The following is a 15,140-nucleotide window of genomic DNA, read 5'->3' as shown; positions in this document are numbered from 1 at the left end:
GCTCTGGAAGGAAGACTGCACGCTGCAAGAGTCCCGCACCGAGGGGAAATGGGGAAACTCTTGTACCCCCACCTTGCCCAGTCATTGGACAGGGGTTTCCAGGACAAGAGGGCTTGAAAACTGAGGTAAACCCTGAAAGAAGGCAGAGCTGGTGGCCGCCAGGAACCACGCTCTTTGAAGCTGCACGGAGAATCCGTGAAGGGGGATTCAAAGGTGCTCACATCTCCACATCTGCCCTGTGGGGCATGCTTTTCTCACGGCAGAGAGATGGCACAGAAGGGAGTCCAACCGCATAAGCACGTGTCAAACCCTACATATGCAGCATCTGCTAACAGCCAGGTGGCTCGGGTAAATCATGTGGCCTGGCCAAGGGGCGGGGGCAGGAAGTATGCTCCGCCTCCTTGAGGCCCTGGCCAAGGCAGGTATGCCCCAGGGGGTGAAGAGCAGGGACCAATAATTAGATCCAGATCGGATAAAGGCCCTTTGTGAACTGAGGTCCGGCCATTCTCGTTACCATTATTACTACCTGTCCCAGAAACTTAAGTACACAGGAAGTGTCCTCAGGAAGGACAGTCACTTGACTAAAAAACTGAAGTTTGGTTTAGTCCCTGGAAGTCAAAACCGCAGCTTCAGGATCGGAAAAGCCAGAGCACGAAGCAGCCAGCGCATCTTCCCCGGGGTCCTGCAAGGGCAGCTCCGGGCTGACGGGGCAGCTGGCGGGGCACACATGGGCCTGTCGGATCAATAGCAGTTTGGGGCGCTAGGTGGGAGCGTCATCTGAGTAACTCGGAAGTACTGAGCGCGCTGAGTGCAGGCTGCTTCCCGGGTCCTCGGGGGAGCGCACGCACCACCACTTAGCCTTGGAGCCCGGCCAAGGTCGGGCGCTTCTCAGCCCCCTCCTGGCGGGGCCTCTGAGCTCCTGCCTCCTGCGCCTGGGGCGCCAGTCCAGCGCTCCTGGGAGCATGGAGGCTGCCGGGCCGCCCCAGGCCGGCAGGTGCTACAGGGAAGCCCTGGAGAAGCTCTTCCCTCGCCTCTGCTTCCTCTGCTCCCTGGTGGCCTATGCGCTGATGGGCGCCATGCTCTTCTCAGCCGTCGAGGGCGGCCAGGAGCTGGGGGCCGAGGACCCGGAGTTTGAGGAGTTCTTGGGGGAGCTCTGCGGCATCCTGAAATGCAACCGAACAGGTAGGCGGCTCACCGGGACAGCGGGGGCCTTCCCCGTGGGCGGAGGCAGCCCCCGGGGAGCAGAGGGCTGCCTGCCTTGCTGGTGGCTGGGCTGGGGACGCCCTGCATGTATCCTCCACATTCCTGGGCGACCTTGGGCAAGTGACTTCTCTCTGAGACTCATTCTGCTCCTCGTCAAAAGAGGTAGAACAAGGACCTCTCAGGGTTGCTGTGAAGAATTTGGGAAAAGCACTGAGCATCCAATGGGTGCTCTGGAAAGACCGGCACCCTTTCGTTTGCCTCAGCTCCCAGCCCCACCCAGACCAGCAGTCTCCAGGGAGGATGGATTGCTGGAGATTTGGTGAGGTGGGCTAGGTGGGTGGGTGACCAGATCTGGGGCCGGGGGTTCCTAGGCTGGTCTCAGAACTATGCCTGCTTGGCCCCTGATTCAGTTTACCGGGACTAGAATTCAGCGAAGAATCCCAACTGGGCTCGAAGCCCCAGGAGGAGCAGCCTGTCCCCCTACTCTCTCACTTCCTGTTTCAAACAGCCTTTCTATGGTCAGACTCAGGGGAGGGGGAGGGATAGGTTGTAAGAAGCACTTGGGGGACTGGTTCTGCTCCCAGTTGCTCTCCCAACTCGCTGTGTGATCTGAGGCAGAGCCATTGCCTTCTCTGGGTCTCAGTGCACCAGACAGAAGGTGCCCAAAATCTCAGGCCAATCACAGGGACCCTGTGGGAAGTAGATAGGACATATAGCCTCTTGGAAGACACAGGCAGTTTATTCCTTAGTGCACTTCATTTGTATTTAGTCACTTACTTGTACTCTGCCATGTTCTTCAGAATTGCAAAGATGTATTCAACAGAACAAAATAAAATAATAGAGTAAATAAATAAAAAACAGAAAGTCAAGCTCTGTCCCCCTGTACTGTGGGTCCTCAGTCAGGCTGCCCTCAGCCCCTGCCCCAGGCCCCTCCTCGCTTTGGAAGCAGGTCCTTTCAGCTGGGGCGACTGGAGGCTGGTCGTGGAGGCAGCGTCTCTCCTTTGTAGAGGGTTCTCCTCCTGCACCTGTACCAGGCAGACACAGGCCTACTCAGCTGACCTGGCAGACGCCCTCTGGCATGGCAGCCGCTGGGGCCCTCTGAGCCATCACAGGGCTTAGAGTGTCAGCAAGTTCAGGGCTCTCCAAACCCGACCACAGGTGAGAATCACCCAGCAAGCTTGTCCAAAACACACATTTCCGGGCTCTTCTCCAAACCCACTTAGTCAGGATCCCTGGGCCTGGGTTGGGAATCTTATTTTTAAAGTTTCGCAGGTGATTCTGAGGCACAGAATAGTATGGGAGCTCAGGGTGGTCCAGCCCCATTCTGTCACGATTTCGTTGGAGATTGAAGTGCTCAGTGAGTAGCAGCTAAGGGCAGACCCTGTGCTGCAGGCTTTCCATGTGTTCTCTCACCTAATCCTCACACCAACCCTACGAGGGTGATAGGAATTGTTCCCCTTTTACAGATTAGGGAACTGAGGCAGTGGGTGTCAGGTGAAGCAACTTGCTCAAGATCACAAACTAGAAAATGGAGCCAGGGATTCAACCCCAGGCATGCGGATTCCAGAGCCTGAGCTTTTCAACACCATGTCAAGTTGCCTCCCCAATAGGGAAACTGAGGTTCAGAAAGAAGCGTCTTGTTCATGGCTAGAGAAACTAGTCAGAGTCAGAGTTGGGCCTGTTACTAGTATGCTCATTTGCAGGGTGAAGGAAATGGGGGCTCAGAAAGTTCAGAAAGCCCCCAGGGGGCCTCTCCTTTGGGTGCTTGTCTCATGGGGTAATGGGGCCCCCTTATCTCCGCAGGCCGGAGTAGGACCTAAACTGCAGAGACATTTAAAGCAGGGCTCCAAGAGCCAAGTGTGGTGCCAATGGGGGACACAGGGCAGGGGGCGTGCTGGTCCTGGGGAAGACTCCCCTGCACCTGGGTAGGCCGGTCTGGAGCAGCAGAACCCTCCCCCTCTCCCTGGTTGTCTCTTTTTCCAGTTGGGGAAGGCAGGAAACGGGATCTCGGGCTGGCCCTGCGGAAGGTGAAGCCCCAGTGGTTTCGCCCAGACTGGTCCTTCCTGAGCTCACTCTTTTTCTGCTGCACAGTGATCAGCACGGTGGGTGAGTCCAAGGGCAAGGGCGGGCCTGGGAGAGAGGCCTGGGGACGGGGAGGGGGAGGCTGGGGACTCTGGGTGGGGATGGTGCAACACTCAATTGATTTGGTATCAGAGATGGTTGGGGCATGCCTACCCTGTGCCAGGCCTACTTTGGGTGGGCTGGCAGTGTTCTCTGCTCAGGGTACACAGCAGAGAGCAGGGCCACCACTGGCCCATCAGTCACCTCTGTGTGAGTCATGACAACTCTGAGGTAACTACTGTTTTTATTCCCACACTCCAGTGGGGTAACTGGGCAAAAGTAGGTCCACAATCTTTGCAAGGTCACGCAGCTCTTATGCATCTGAGCCCAGCCTGTCTGGGTCTGAACCTGAAACTCCATTGCCACTCTCTATACACAATGTTTTGTGTGCATGGCTCGGGGGCTGAACTAGCTGGATGTCTCCCTGCCCTCACGGGGCTCCTAGTCTAATGGAGGGGAGGGACAATGAGCAGCATGCCTCGCCTCCCTCTGAGGTGTGCTATGGTGCGTGCTAGAGGGGAGAGGCCTGGGGCTGTGGGAATGGGGATGGTGGGGAGAGGCTTCCCAATGCAAGTGACTTTTTTTTTAATTTTTAATTTTTATTCTTTATTAAGGTATCATTGATATACATACACTCTTATGAAGGTTTTACAAGAAAAACAATGTGGTTACTGGATTCACCCGTATTATCAAGTCCCCCTATATTTGTTCCTTTCTTATGACCGAATAGTATTCCATTGTGTATATGTACCACCTCTTCTTTATCCATTCATCTACTGATGGACACTTAGGTTGCTTCCAAATCTTGACTATTGTAAATGGTGCTGCAATAAACATAGGGGTGCATATGTCTTTTTGAATCTGAGAACTTGTTTTCTTTGGGTAAATTCCTAGGAGTAGAATTCCCAGGTCAAATGGTATTTCTATTTTTAGTTTTTTGAGGAACCCCCATACTGCTTTCCACAATGGCTGAACTAGCTTCCATTCCTTCCAGCAGTGTAGGAGGGTTCTGGGGCAGAAGATGAGGGAAACACTGCAGAAGCAGTGGGCCTCCTGGGCTATGAGGTGGTACCAGGGCTGGTCCGGCACTTGGGCGCTGTGTCCCTGGGCCAGCATCAGAGGCCCCTGTGGTAACTAAGGCCCCCTGCTTCCCTCTCTGGTGGTAAAGCAGGGTGGGCCAGGTTGGAGGGGCCAAGCAAGGGCCAGCAGGAGCCTCCCCTGCTGGGGGAGGAGTCACAGGCATAGAGGGGGGTATACCTGCCCTCAGACACAGCCCACGAGCTCCAGGGTCAGTGTCTCTACCTGGGGTGTGGCCCATTGCTCAGCCCTTGCCCCTCCTGGACAGCAGAAAGGATTGGCCCTGTCTTCATTCAAGTGAGTACCATCCCAGGGAGAGCAGGGCCCACAAGAGTTACAAAGCCTGGGCCATGGCTGGGAAAACATCCTGAGGTCCTCTAACACTCGGGGAACACAGTGACTAGCTGTAGACTTGAGGCTGTCCACCTGGGGTCAGAGCCATGTGACCTCCAGGGACCAACATAGCCTTTCTGAGCCGTATTCCCTCATCTGTAATTCCTCCCAGGCCTGCCTTTCACAGTCAGCATGAGGATCCGTTGACCACCATACACATAAGTGGCAGCCAGGATGCCCTCAGCTGCCTCTAATGAAAACCCATCCCAGCTGGCTTAAACTGCAAGGAAAACGTGTCATCTCCCAAGTATGATGTCCAGTGGAGGGCAGCTCCAGGGCTTGTGCATGTGCAGCTCAGCCATGGCCTTGAGCCTCAGGTCCTCTTCACCCTGCTTAGCAGATCACAAGATGGCCACCAAGCTCCACTTCCCATCTGGGCATAATCACATCTCACAGACGAGGAAGGGTAGGCCATCACAGTCAGCGAGGAAACTCTTCCTAGAAGCCCCCCACCAGTCCCAGGCATGGGGAATGAATTACCTGGATGGCCCAGACCAATTGGGTCTGTCCTTAAATCATGTGGGCAGAAGTGGCATTCCAGAAAGATGGGGGAATTGCTGCTGAGTGTCTGCTGCATCAGTCTTTACAAGTGAGCACATGTGTGTGTCCCAGGACACCCCCATGTGGTTTCTTTCAGAACTGGTCTCATTCTCCTGAATGCTGATCCAGGCTGGGACAGATAATGGGCAGAAAGAATGACAATAGCAGCTACACTACTGAGCATGTTCAAGCACTGGTGGCAACATGCTTTATATGCATTGCCTTGTTTAATTCTCTCGACAACCCTGCAAGATAGGTTCTGTGACCATCCCACTCCGCAGTGAACAAAGGCCCCCCGAGGGACGTCATGGCCAGAGAGGAGGAGGCAGGGCACAGGGGCCTTTTCATGGGAATGCACAGCTCGAGGGAATACTTTGGGGGAGCAACAGTTACAGGGGAGCGTCAACCATAAGGAAGATCCAGCAGAAGTGCAAGGGGAGGAGTATAGGGCTTAGTTTATTTATTTGTTTTTTCAAGAACTTTAGGGGATTTATCTAATGTGGAGTTTCTCAGCCTCGGCACTCCTGTCACCTTGGACGGGCTGTTCTGTGGGGTGGGGGCTGTCCTGGGCATCATAGGCTGTTAGCAGCACTCCTCGTCTCTACCCTCCCAATGCCCCCACCTCTTCCCCTGCTGTCTCTACCAGTTTCAACAGCCAAAAATGTCTCCAGACATTGCCTACTGTCCTCCAGGGGACAGAATTGTCCCCTGTTAAGAACCACTGATCTAATGCAATGGTTATCAAAGTGTGGTCCCTGGACCAGTGGAATGAACATCACCCAAGAACTTGTCAGAAATGCAGATTAATTCTCAGGCACCATCTTAGACCTACTAAGTGAGAAAGGATGGATGTGGGCCCAGAAATCTGTAATTTAACAAGTTCTCCAGCTGATACTGAGGCATGGTAACATTTAAGAAGCACTGACCTGATGCAAGGATTCTCAGCCTGGGCTGCGCATTAGAAAACTGGGTATCTTTTGCAAGCTCCCATGTGTGGACCCCACACCAATCAAGCTGGAATCTCTTGGGAGAGTCCCAGGCATCAGTATTTTCCAGAGTTTTCCAGATGATCCTAATGGGAGTCTCCACTGATCTAATGAAAATGCATTAGCTTGGTTTAAACCCCAAGAAAGCAATGCTATACTCACAGTACAGTCAATTGGGACATCAGGCCATCTAGTAATTACATCTGGAAGAGGATGCCGGGGAGGTGCTGTGTTGCCCATAATCAGTAATGGTGTTTGAGGTCCTGCTGGTAATACTCCCTCCTGCCCTCCATCTCTGGGTTACCTGATGCACCTGGCCTTGATGCTGACAAAGGGCGGTCTGGCAGGTGGGAGGCTGGTCAGTCCCTAGGCATTTCCACTGGGTCACACCCTTGAATTAGAAAGCAAAGTACAGGGCTATTAAATGCTTGCAGGCTAAGTGGTGTGGATGATTGTATTGGAATATATGAATGCATTATAAGAAATGACATGATTTTCCATTATGCACTTCAGCATTCAGTAATTGGAATAGTTCGTACATTTCCTTTGTAGGGGCTGTGTGCTCTCTGACACTCTTCCTTGATCCATTTTTCAGGAATGGGGCATACCTTCTGGATAGTAAATACATGCCACCCAGAGGCAGCTACAAAAATTGTGTTTATCCACTAAACTCACCTTTGCCAAGGAGGGCACTGGGGGGTGGGCAGGTACGTTAGGGGAGGTCTTCAGGTGAGGGGTGCACACCCTTGTTGGCTGTGGGCTGTGTGACCTCACCCACCTGACTTCCCTGTTCCTTGTCCATTAAATATAGTAATAATGGTAGTTGCCATAATTAGGGGTTTTGCTATGCAGAAAATTTTGATGCTAAAAGGTACAATACTCTAGAAATCCTATAAACAATGTGATATTCCTGGAGGCTGAGGGATTCCTACTGGGGAGCCTCTCCTGACTTTCCTAAGGATGCACAAGAACAGGGGGACTTATGCATTGTCTGGAAAACAAAGAGGCCCCCTGCCTGTAGACTCCTGTGGCGGCTGCTGACATCCCAGAAGGCTGACAACTCTGTCAGGCCCATGGCAAGCGTGGGCACGGGAATCTTTGCTAACACCCAGGGCCTGGCCTGCCTGGCCTCCTCTGGGACCCCATGGCCTGGCCTCTCTGAGCTGCTTCCCCTCCAGGTGCCCTCCTCCCTCCTCTCTCTTACTTCACAGAATCTCTCTGCACCCTCCTTCATGGCTAGAGTGACTGACTACTGCTCTGGTCTTAGTACTGAAAGTCTCATGTTCTGGGAAATCGTTCAGTCCTGAGAAAATTGGGTGATTGGTCATCCTGTTCATGGCCCACCTCTGTCCCACCTCTCCACCCCTGTCCTCCCCCTCTTCCTGAAGGTCCTGCCTCCGCAACTTCTCAGTGGTTCTGGGCTTTCACTGAAGCCTGGACAAGAGGCTAAGGCCACTCTGTAATCTCCTTTCCCCGCGGGCAGGTCCAGAGCTGCGGGATACCTTCAGGGAAGGGGAAATAGAGGCGTTCCAAGCCCTCAGCCCTCTTTCAGCTAGTCCCACCCCACACACCACAGCTGAGCTTCTGATGGGAGGCTCAGCCAGTGCCTCCCACTCCTGTCCCTCCAGACACCTGTTGGTCCTTTCCGCATCCTGCCAGAACAGAGGAGAGCTGAGCTCAAGGCTTTGCTTCCTTGTTGACTAGAAGCTCCTAGAGCATGGGATCTCTGCCTGTTTCTCCTTGTTCCCCCAACCGCACCCACAAGCTCCTGGCATAAAGTAGGTACTCAATAAATGTCAGTCCAGGATGGCTGTCTTGTTCTAATCACTCACAGACCAGCCCTGTTAGTGACCTCCACCTGTAGCTGGATGCTCACTAGTGTGGTTATTTGATTCATGTCCACTTCTCCCACTACACCAGAAGCTCAGCAAGGTGGGATTTCATATCTGTTTTGCTCATTGTTGTGTCCTAGTGCATACAGTAGGCACTCAATATGCACATGCAACATGATTGCATATACAGAGTCAACTGCCCCTGCCATCAAGTGGCACCTTGTGGAGCCAGCCAGGGTGGCGTGGAGCACGCTGGGATGACTGAAAACTTATGAGAGTCTGTGAGGACTACCGGCCTCCCCCAGGACTCTGTGAGGTGGGCAACCGGCACGCTGCCGGCATGTTCCTGGAGGGCAGAGCGGGAGACCACAGTTTGCCACAGGGAGCTGCCGCCGTGGAGGAGGTTGGGGCTTAGCCAGCCTAGAAACTGCCCTCAAATTAATTTACATAGATGGGCGGGATTTTTCTGTATTAATTATCCTTGATGACATCAAAAATTAAACATAGGCATTAAATATAAAAGCTTTTCCCTGTTTGTTGAAGTCTCTGAGCGTGCCCCTCCAGAAGATTGGACTGCCTGTGCCAGAGGGTTGGTGAGTCCCTGCCACTGCCCCTCTGTAGCACAGAGGCAGGGGTGGGGGCTCCAGACGGGCGCAGAGGCCTCAGCCCGCCCTGCCCCCTGCCTGGCTGACCTGCTCTCACGGATTGGAAGGCTCTGCAACCTTCCGTGCTCTGACCCAGTGGAGATGGTGCACCGGCCCTGGGGGTTTGACTTGCCCCCTGCTCTTCCTCACAGGTGTGCTCTCGGCCAGCTTGCTTCATTGCTCTGAGCCACAGTTTCCCTGTTTGGGAATGGCAATAACAATGCCTGCCTGTGCAGGCTGGTTACTACTAGCCCAGAGCAAGCGCTCAGCAGGCAGCTGTTGTTTGCTCTCAAGGGCAAGGACACCAGCATTTAAGAGTCGCCTGCTATGTGGTGGGCACTGGTCTCGTGGCCTGTCTAGCTGCTCAGCACACAAAGCAGAGACCCTCAGCCCTTTTCTAAGAATAAGAAACCTGAAAATGTGAGAGGTCAAGCGGCTTTCCACTAACTGGCAGAACTTGGGTTTGCACCCAGGTCGGTAAGACTCTAGAGGCGGGATCCCAGCCACTTCACTGGCATCCGGGAATGTGTTTGCTTAACCCACTAAACCACACTGGCTCTGAGGGCAGTGACTGCATGTGATTCACCTTCCATCTCTCTCCTGTCTGACGCTGCGCACGGTGCAGTACACGCTGTGGGCACAGAGTACTTGCCCGTCCTGTAGATACGAACCAGGAGGAGCGGGTATCCCAGGGAGGACGGGGTTGCTTCCTAGAGGATGGGGGTGCCTTGGTGGAGGACAAAGGATGCAGTAGGTGTGACTGCAAAGCCATCCACGCCCTCTCCCTGTGCTCCTCCTGTCCCCTAGCTGAGCAAGGCCCAGCCTCAGGTGGTCACTGCAAAATGAAAGGGAGCCAGCCTACACCCAAACATGAGCTTGTCCCCTGTCAAGGATGTTTAGGGTCAAAGGTCTGGACATGAGTTGTTCTTTTCCTAAAGAGAAGCTGGGTTATCTGCCCCATCAGAGCAGACCTCATGCCACACATGGCATTGGTGAATTCTTTAAGATGAATGTTTGCAAACACATTGTGTAAAATGCCCTGCCAAGGAGTGGAAATGGCAGAGGTCTCTTTAAAACTTTTTACTGGGAAGGGGAAGATCAGATGACAGTCTCGGACTCTTGTCTTCTTTTCCAGGTTACGGCCATATCTACCCTGTCACCAGGCTTGGCAAATACTTGTGTATGCTCTATGCTCTCTTTGGCATCCCGCTGATGTTCCTGGTCCTCACAGACACGGGCGACATCCTGGCCACCATCTTATCCATGTGTTACAATCGGTTCAGAAAACTCCTGTTCCTGCCCTGTCCCCTTCCCAGTCGGTGCTCCCGACTGCCCTGCAGGAGAAGGCCTGACGCCACACGGGTGAATGAAGCCGTCCCAAGGATCGTCATCAATGCCCAGGAGCTCCCGGACCCCAAACCTGGCAGGAGTCCAGCCCCAAGCAGCAACACAGAGCTGTTTGAGACACTTCTTGCACAAAAGAAACTTCTTGCACAAAAGAAACAGAATAAACTGCAACCACCCCCGGTTGCCATGGAGAGGAGTAGCTCATGTCCTGAGCTGGGGTCCAGGACACTCTCGTACTCCATCATCAGCAACCTGGATGAGGTGGGGCGGCAGGTGGAGAGGCTGGACGTCCCCCTGCCCATCATCGCCCTGTTCGTCTTTGCCTACATTTCCTGTGCAGCCGCCGTCCTCCCCATCTGGGAGAGGCAGCTGGACTTCGAGGATGCTTTTTATTTCTGCTTTGTCACCCTGACCACCATAGGCTTTGGGGATACCGTTTTAGAACACCCTCACTTCTTCTTGTTCTTCTCCATTTATATCATCATCGGCATAGAGATCGTGTACATTGCTTTCAAGCTGGTGCAAAACAGGCTGATTCACATCTATAAAAATCTTATGCTGTTCTTTGCAAAAGGGAGGTTTTAGCACCCTGTTTAAAAGTGAAAGCTGTCCTGTGACTCATGTGACAGAGGCTGGCAGAGCGGGTTTCCTCACTTTGTGTCTTGGGGTAGAGTAGTTAGAACTGGCGGCACAGCAGCCTGTCACCTCACCCCTTGTGACTCGAAGACAAATCCTGCTTGAGGGCTGATTTGAGGCTCCAGGCCCTGCAGAAATGTGGCCAATGCCTCTCACACCAGGACATTAGACAAAATTATGACCATCTTGCAAAGCCGCAATTGCTCTGTCTTCAGTTTTCAAAAGCCCCACCTTGTACAGATGAAACCACCTTATGGATGTCACTGGGTTTCGTGCCATGGGGAGAAACATTACCTTTGTTCTTGCAATTTGTACTTTCAGCTAAGTTAAAATCTTCCTGAACTGCTCCATTTCCCCTTGATGACAGAGCTAGTTTGAGCTCTGCTTTTTGTTTGCTTGCGTAATTCTGTGAATGTGTGCATGTGAGCCTAATCCCAGCCCATGAAAATACACTGATGCCACTGAGTGGAACTGTCACCTGTGTTCTCAGGGGCCTGGCTATCTCAGCTGCCAGATTCTGTGTAGACTGGTGTTCTCATGAGGTGGCTCATGATTGGCACCTTCTGAATGAGTTGCACGTGGAAGCGTTGATGTTTAAGTGAATGGTCTGTATGTGAAAGAGTTGGCACTCGGTGGGTGGGTGCACCCTGAGCTGTTCATGAATGAGCTGGGATGTGATTAGGATGGTCCGTGTGTCAGATATTGTGAGTGCCCCACCCACAATCCCTGTTACCCCACCTTCCTTTGCCTGGCATTTTCTCTGGTCACTACAGTGTGGGTATGTGAAGGGCAGGCTAGAAGTGCCAAGGAGTTAATGCTCCTGGGAACAGCCTTCAACCAGTAACTGATGGGAGTGCTGGCTGTGGCACACAGCTTCGTGACCCTCTCGTGGGCTGACTCTGGGCCAAGTTCAAATGGTCTCTCCAGGTTCCACAGTGGAACTGAGCCTTAGTTGCTCGTGAGCACATCCTGCATTGGCCTGCTTCACTTCTGTCTCATTCCGCCACTCTTCTTGAGGTTACCACGAATAACCCACCTTCACACAAATCCTGTCTCACAGTCACTCCTGGGGAGTGTTACGTCCTCTCCTAACTTGATACAGGTCAGTGTATGAACTAGTTGGCACATAGATGGAGCAGTACAAGAGCCTTACTATTTCTCTGGGTGGTTAATGAGAAATGTCTTATTTGACAGAATCGAAGTTTCTTGAATGACCCTTTGAGAGAATCTTGGAAAAATTAACCTGCTTCCTGTGACTAGCAAAATTAGTCCATCCTGGGAAATGGTGAACATTGCCCCAGGGTATAAAAAAAAAAATTGCAGACACCAATGGAAAGTGCCAGAAGGTTCCAATTTGAAAAGAAAGGAAGCCCCTGTCTTTTGAGGCTTCTCTGTTCTGTCCTGGGTTCTGGCCAGTGCCAAGGGCCAGCTTTCAGAGGGGTCTCAGGTCTTCCTTTCCGGAACTTTCCTCCTCTTCCCCACAACTATTAGGTGTTCTGTCCCTTCAGCTCTTTAAGACCTCCCTCAGGAAATGGAATTGATAAGGTGTGAGCAAGAACCACTGAAAGACACAAAGGCCCGTGAGTGTGATCTCAGGCAGCAGCCACCAGGACTAGGGTTTTGATGGAGTTTCTAGGCACCCTTGAAGTCACAGTAGTCCGTGTGGGTGCAGCAAAGCCCTGCAACCCAAAGGTCATCAAGGCTGACCCCACCCTCCCCAAGTGAGAGTAGGTGAGTAGATTGGAGGGCTATTTGAGATTCAGTCAAATATTCAGTGAGTGCTTGCCATTTCCAGACTCAGAGAGGATTCTCAAGGTGAGTCAGGTACATTTGCAGAGACACAGAGGCCATTACAGGTGGTATTGAATCTCTCAGCCACTCTGTTCTTGAGGCAATGGCAAGTCTGCTCAAAACCAGATGTAGAGTTTGTCCTTGATACATATTGTGCAAGTTTAAGGTCATGGTCATTTGCTCATTTCATTGCTAGACGGGTATTCTGCAGTCCTGAGAAAATGGCCCAGCTGCCTTCCCACTCCTTATTTCTTGCCCCTCTGCTCCACACACCCCATAATCCAGCCACCTTGAGCCATTTACTTTCACATCCCTGTGCAGGCATGTGACTCCATTCCCCCAAGCCTTTGCTGATGGTTCTCAACCTTGCCTGTAAAATTGTCCCCATTACAGATGAGGACACCCAGGCCACTGAGACCCAAGGGGGCTTCAAGAATTCATGTGTTGCCCTCCTCTCTTCCCCCCACAATTCAGAAGTCATTAATCTGAGGTGCCATCTGGAGGCACTGGGGTCCTTAAAAGGCCCCTAGGTGACCCCAGTGTGTGGTCAGACTTGAAAACCGGGGCCCTGGCTGCTCCCCCAGCCTGATTGCCCCTCTCCCTTCTAGGATGGATGAAGACTTCCCTGTGACATTGAGCCCACATGTTGCCTCATCTGGGTAGTCTTCCCTGCCTCCTGGAAGCGGCACTCCGGTCTCCCCCAGGCTCCCACCACATCCCCTGTAACCCTGTCCTCTGTGACAGGACATATCCAGTTCCTCTCCCAACTCTGAGCTGTCCACATAGACTCTGCCTTTGTCATCACTGTTCTCGTTCCCTTTTAATTCTCCCAGTCCTGCTCCGCACATGGCAGAGTGTGTGCCACATGTGGGAGAGCTGCGGGCAGAACTTAGGTGCATAGAGATGCCAAGGAGAGCAGCCACCACTCACTGCACCTGCCTTCTTTACTGAGCACTCTTTCTACACACCTGCCACATCCAGGCCATGAGCTGCGTCCTTCATGCAGACTCCACCTCACCAAACGCTCTCTGCAGCACTGAGGATTGTCTCCATTTTACAGATGAGCACACCGAGGCCAAGTAACTAGCTCAAGGACCCACTGCTGCTAAGTGAGGGAGCCAGGAATCACACCCACGTCTAGTCTGACTCTACATCAGTGGTTCTCAGTGGACCATCAGCCTCAGCACCACTTGGGAACTTAATGGAAGTACAGATTCTCAGGCTCGACCCAAGACCTCCTTGATCAAAATGATGGAGAATGGGTGGGTAAGCAATATTTTAACAAGTCCTCCAGATGCTTCCGATGTTCGATTCTCAAGCCTGAAAACCGCTGCTCTACCTCTGTATTCTCAGCCTCCCTGCCCAAGGGTCCAGCCGCCTGCGGGAAGACGGGTAGAACCTTTGGCGGGGAAGCCTCCTGCAGACTGGAACGGACCCTGCCCCATTAAGAGCTACCCGTCTGTATTCTCCAGATTCAGGGTTTCCCATGGTGGTCAGAGGAGGTGCTTCCGGTCTGGCTGGTCAAAGTTCCCAGCGGGACTCAGCTCCATGAGACAGGCTCGGTCTCAGCCTGACCTGGGGAATTAGAGGACCTAGGGGTCGCTCAGGAACTCCTGGACTGGAGCCGGCAGAAAGCGACTGCATCTCCCACTCACGGGGGCAGAAATGCCCTGTCCCCCGCCCCCTGCTCCCCACCCCCACCCGCCGCAGTCTCTAACCTGGAGCTCAGCTTCGGTGGGAGGTGCTGATCGGCAGCTGTGATCCTGTCCAGTTGTTCACCAGCCCGGCACATGGTATTGTTAGGCCCTCTCTCCCTTTTTTAAACAGAAGAAACGGATATTCAGGGTCATTAAGCTATTGCCTCAAGATAACACAGCAAAGAGATGGGGGGAGGTCCTGGATGAAGAGGCCGCTGGAAAGCCCCAGTCCCATGGAGGCCGGGGGCTGCGAAAGCGGGCGCTGTCAAAGGGAGGAGCCTGGCCAGCGCTGCCGTGTGGGTGGGGAGCTCGCGGGGTTGGAGAGCCCATGGAGGACTCGCTACTGCCTGGGCGCTAGGATGCTGTGGGGAGGCGAGGCCAGCAGGTGGCGCCACCAGACCGCGCGGGCCTTCTGTCCGAGGCCAGCAGGTGGCGCTCCGCTGCTTCGCGCCCGGCAGCTCCTGGCCGCGCCGCTCCGGGGAAGAGCCCGGGAGCGGATGGATCCCGCCGTGGTCCGCCGGCAGGGACGCCTCCGAGAAAGGGGCCTAGGGCCTCCGTTCCCCACGGACACCCGAGAGAGCGGTACTGCGGACCCACGTCCTAGGAGCAGCCCTATCGAGGGACACCCAGGACCCTTGTCCTCTCCATGGCCGTCCTAAAGGGGGCGCCTAGGGCCGCTGACCCTTGTACCTGTCTCTCAAATCGCGTCCTGCCAAGCTCAAGACAGTGCCCGAAATGTGACCACTTGAGTCCCAGCCACTTGACAGGTGGTGTCCTGTCAATAGCTCCACTCTCAGCCCCCTTCCCTGACCCACCAGCTTCACCCGCAGAGCAGGACCTTCCGGCGGACGGCCTGGAAGGTTCTGCAATGTG

The 15,140-nt window shown here is 53.6% G+C and overlaps 1 protein-coding gene and 1 long non-coding RNA gene across 2 annotated transcripts; one reads left to right on the top strand and one right to left on the bottom strand.

Annotated features, from left to right (window-relative positions):
* Positions 1–81: 81 nt before the first annotated feature.
* KCNK18 (potassium two pore domain channel subfamily K member 18) lies at positions 82–11,056 on the top strand. The gene is made up of 3 exons (XM_017681304.3): positions 82–1,182; positions 3,187–3,309; positions 9,932–11,056. Exons 1-3 carry the CDS (start codon positions 963–965, stop codon positions 10,726–10,728), a joined length of 1,140 nt encoding a protein of 379 aa, XP_017536793.3. The 5' UTR covers positions 82–962; the 3' UTR covers positions 10,729–11,056.
* On the bottom strand, positions 4,001–14,526 carry LOC118971179 (uncharacterized). The gene is made up of 4 exons (XR_005059506.2): positions 14,289–14,526; positions 6,483–6,711; positions 5,275–5,464; positions 4,001–5,123 (listed from the first exon to the last, which is right to left on the bottom strand). It is a non-coding gene; the product is annotated as an uncharacterized lncRNA (long non-coding RNA).
* Positions 14,527–15,140: the final 614 nt, after the last annotated feature.

Source organism: Manis javanica, chromosome 7, assembly GCF_040802235.1.
Source record: "Manis javanica isolate MJ-LG chromosome 7, MJ_LKY, whole genome shotgun sequence".
In the NCBI taxonomy this organism is placed as follows: Eukaryota; Metazoa; Chordata; class Mammalia; order Pholidota; family Manidae; genus Manis; species Manis javanica.
Note: the sequence above shows the minus strand (reverse complement) of the source record. Positions and strands in the feature narration are given on the sequence as shown.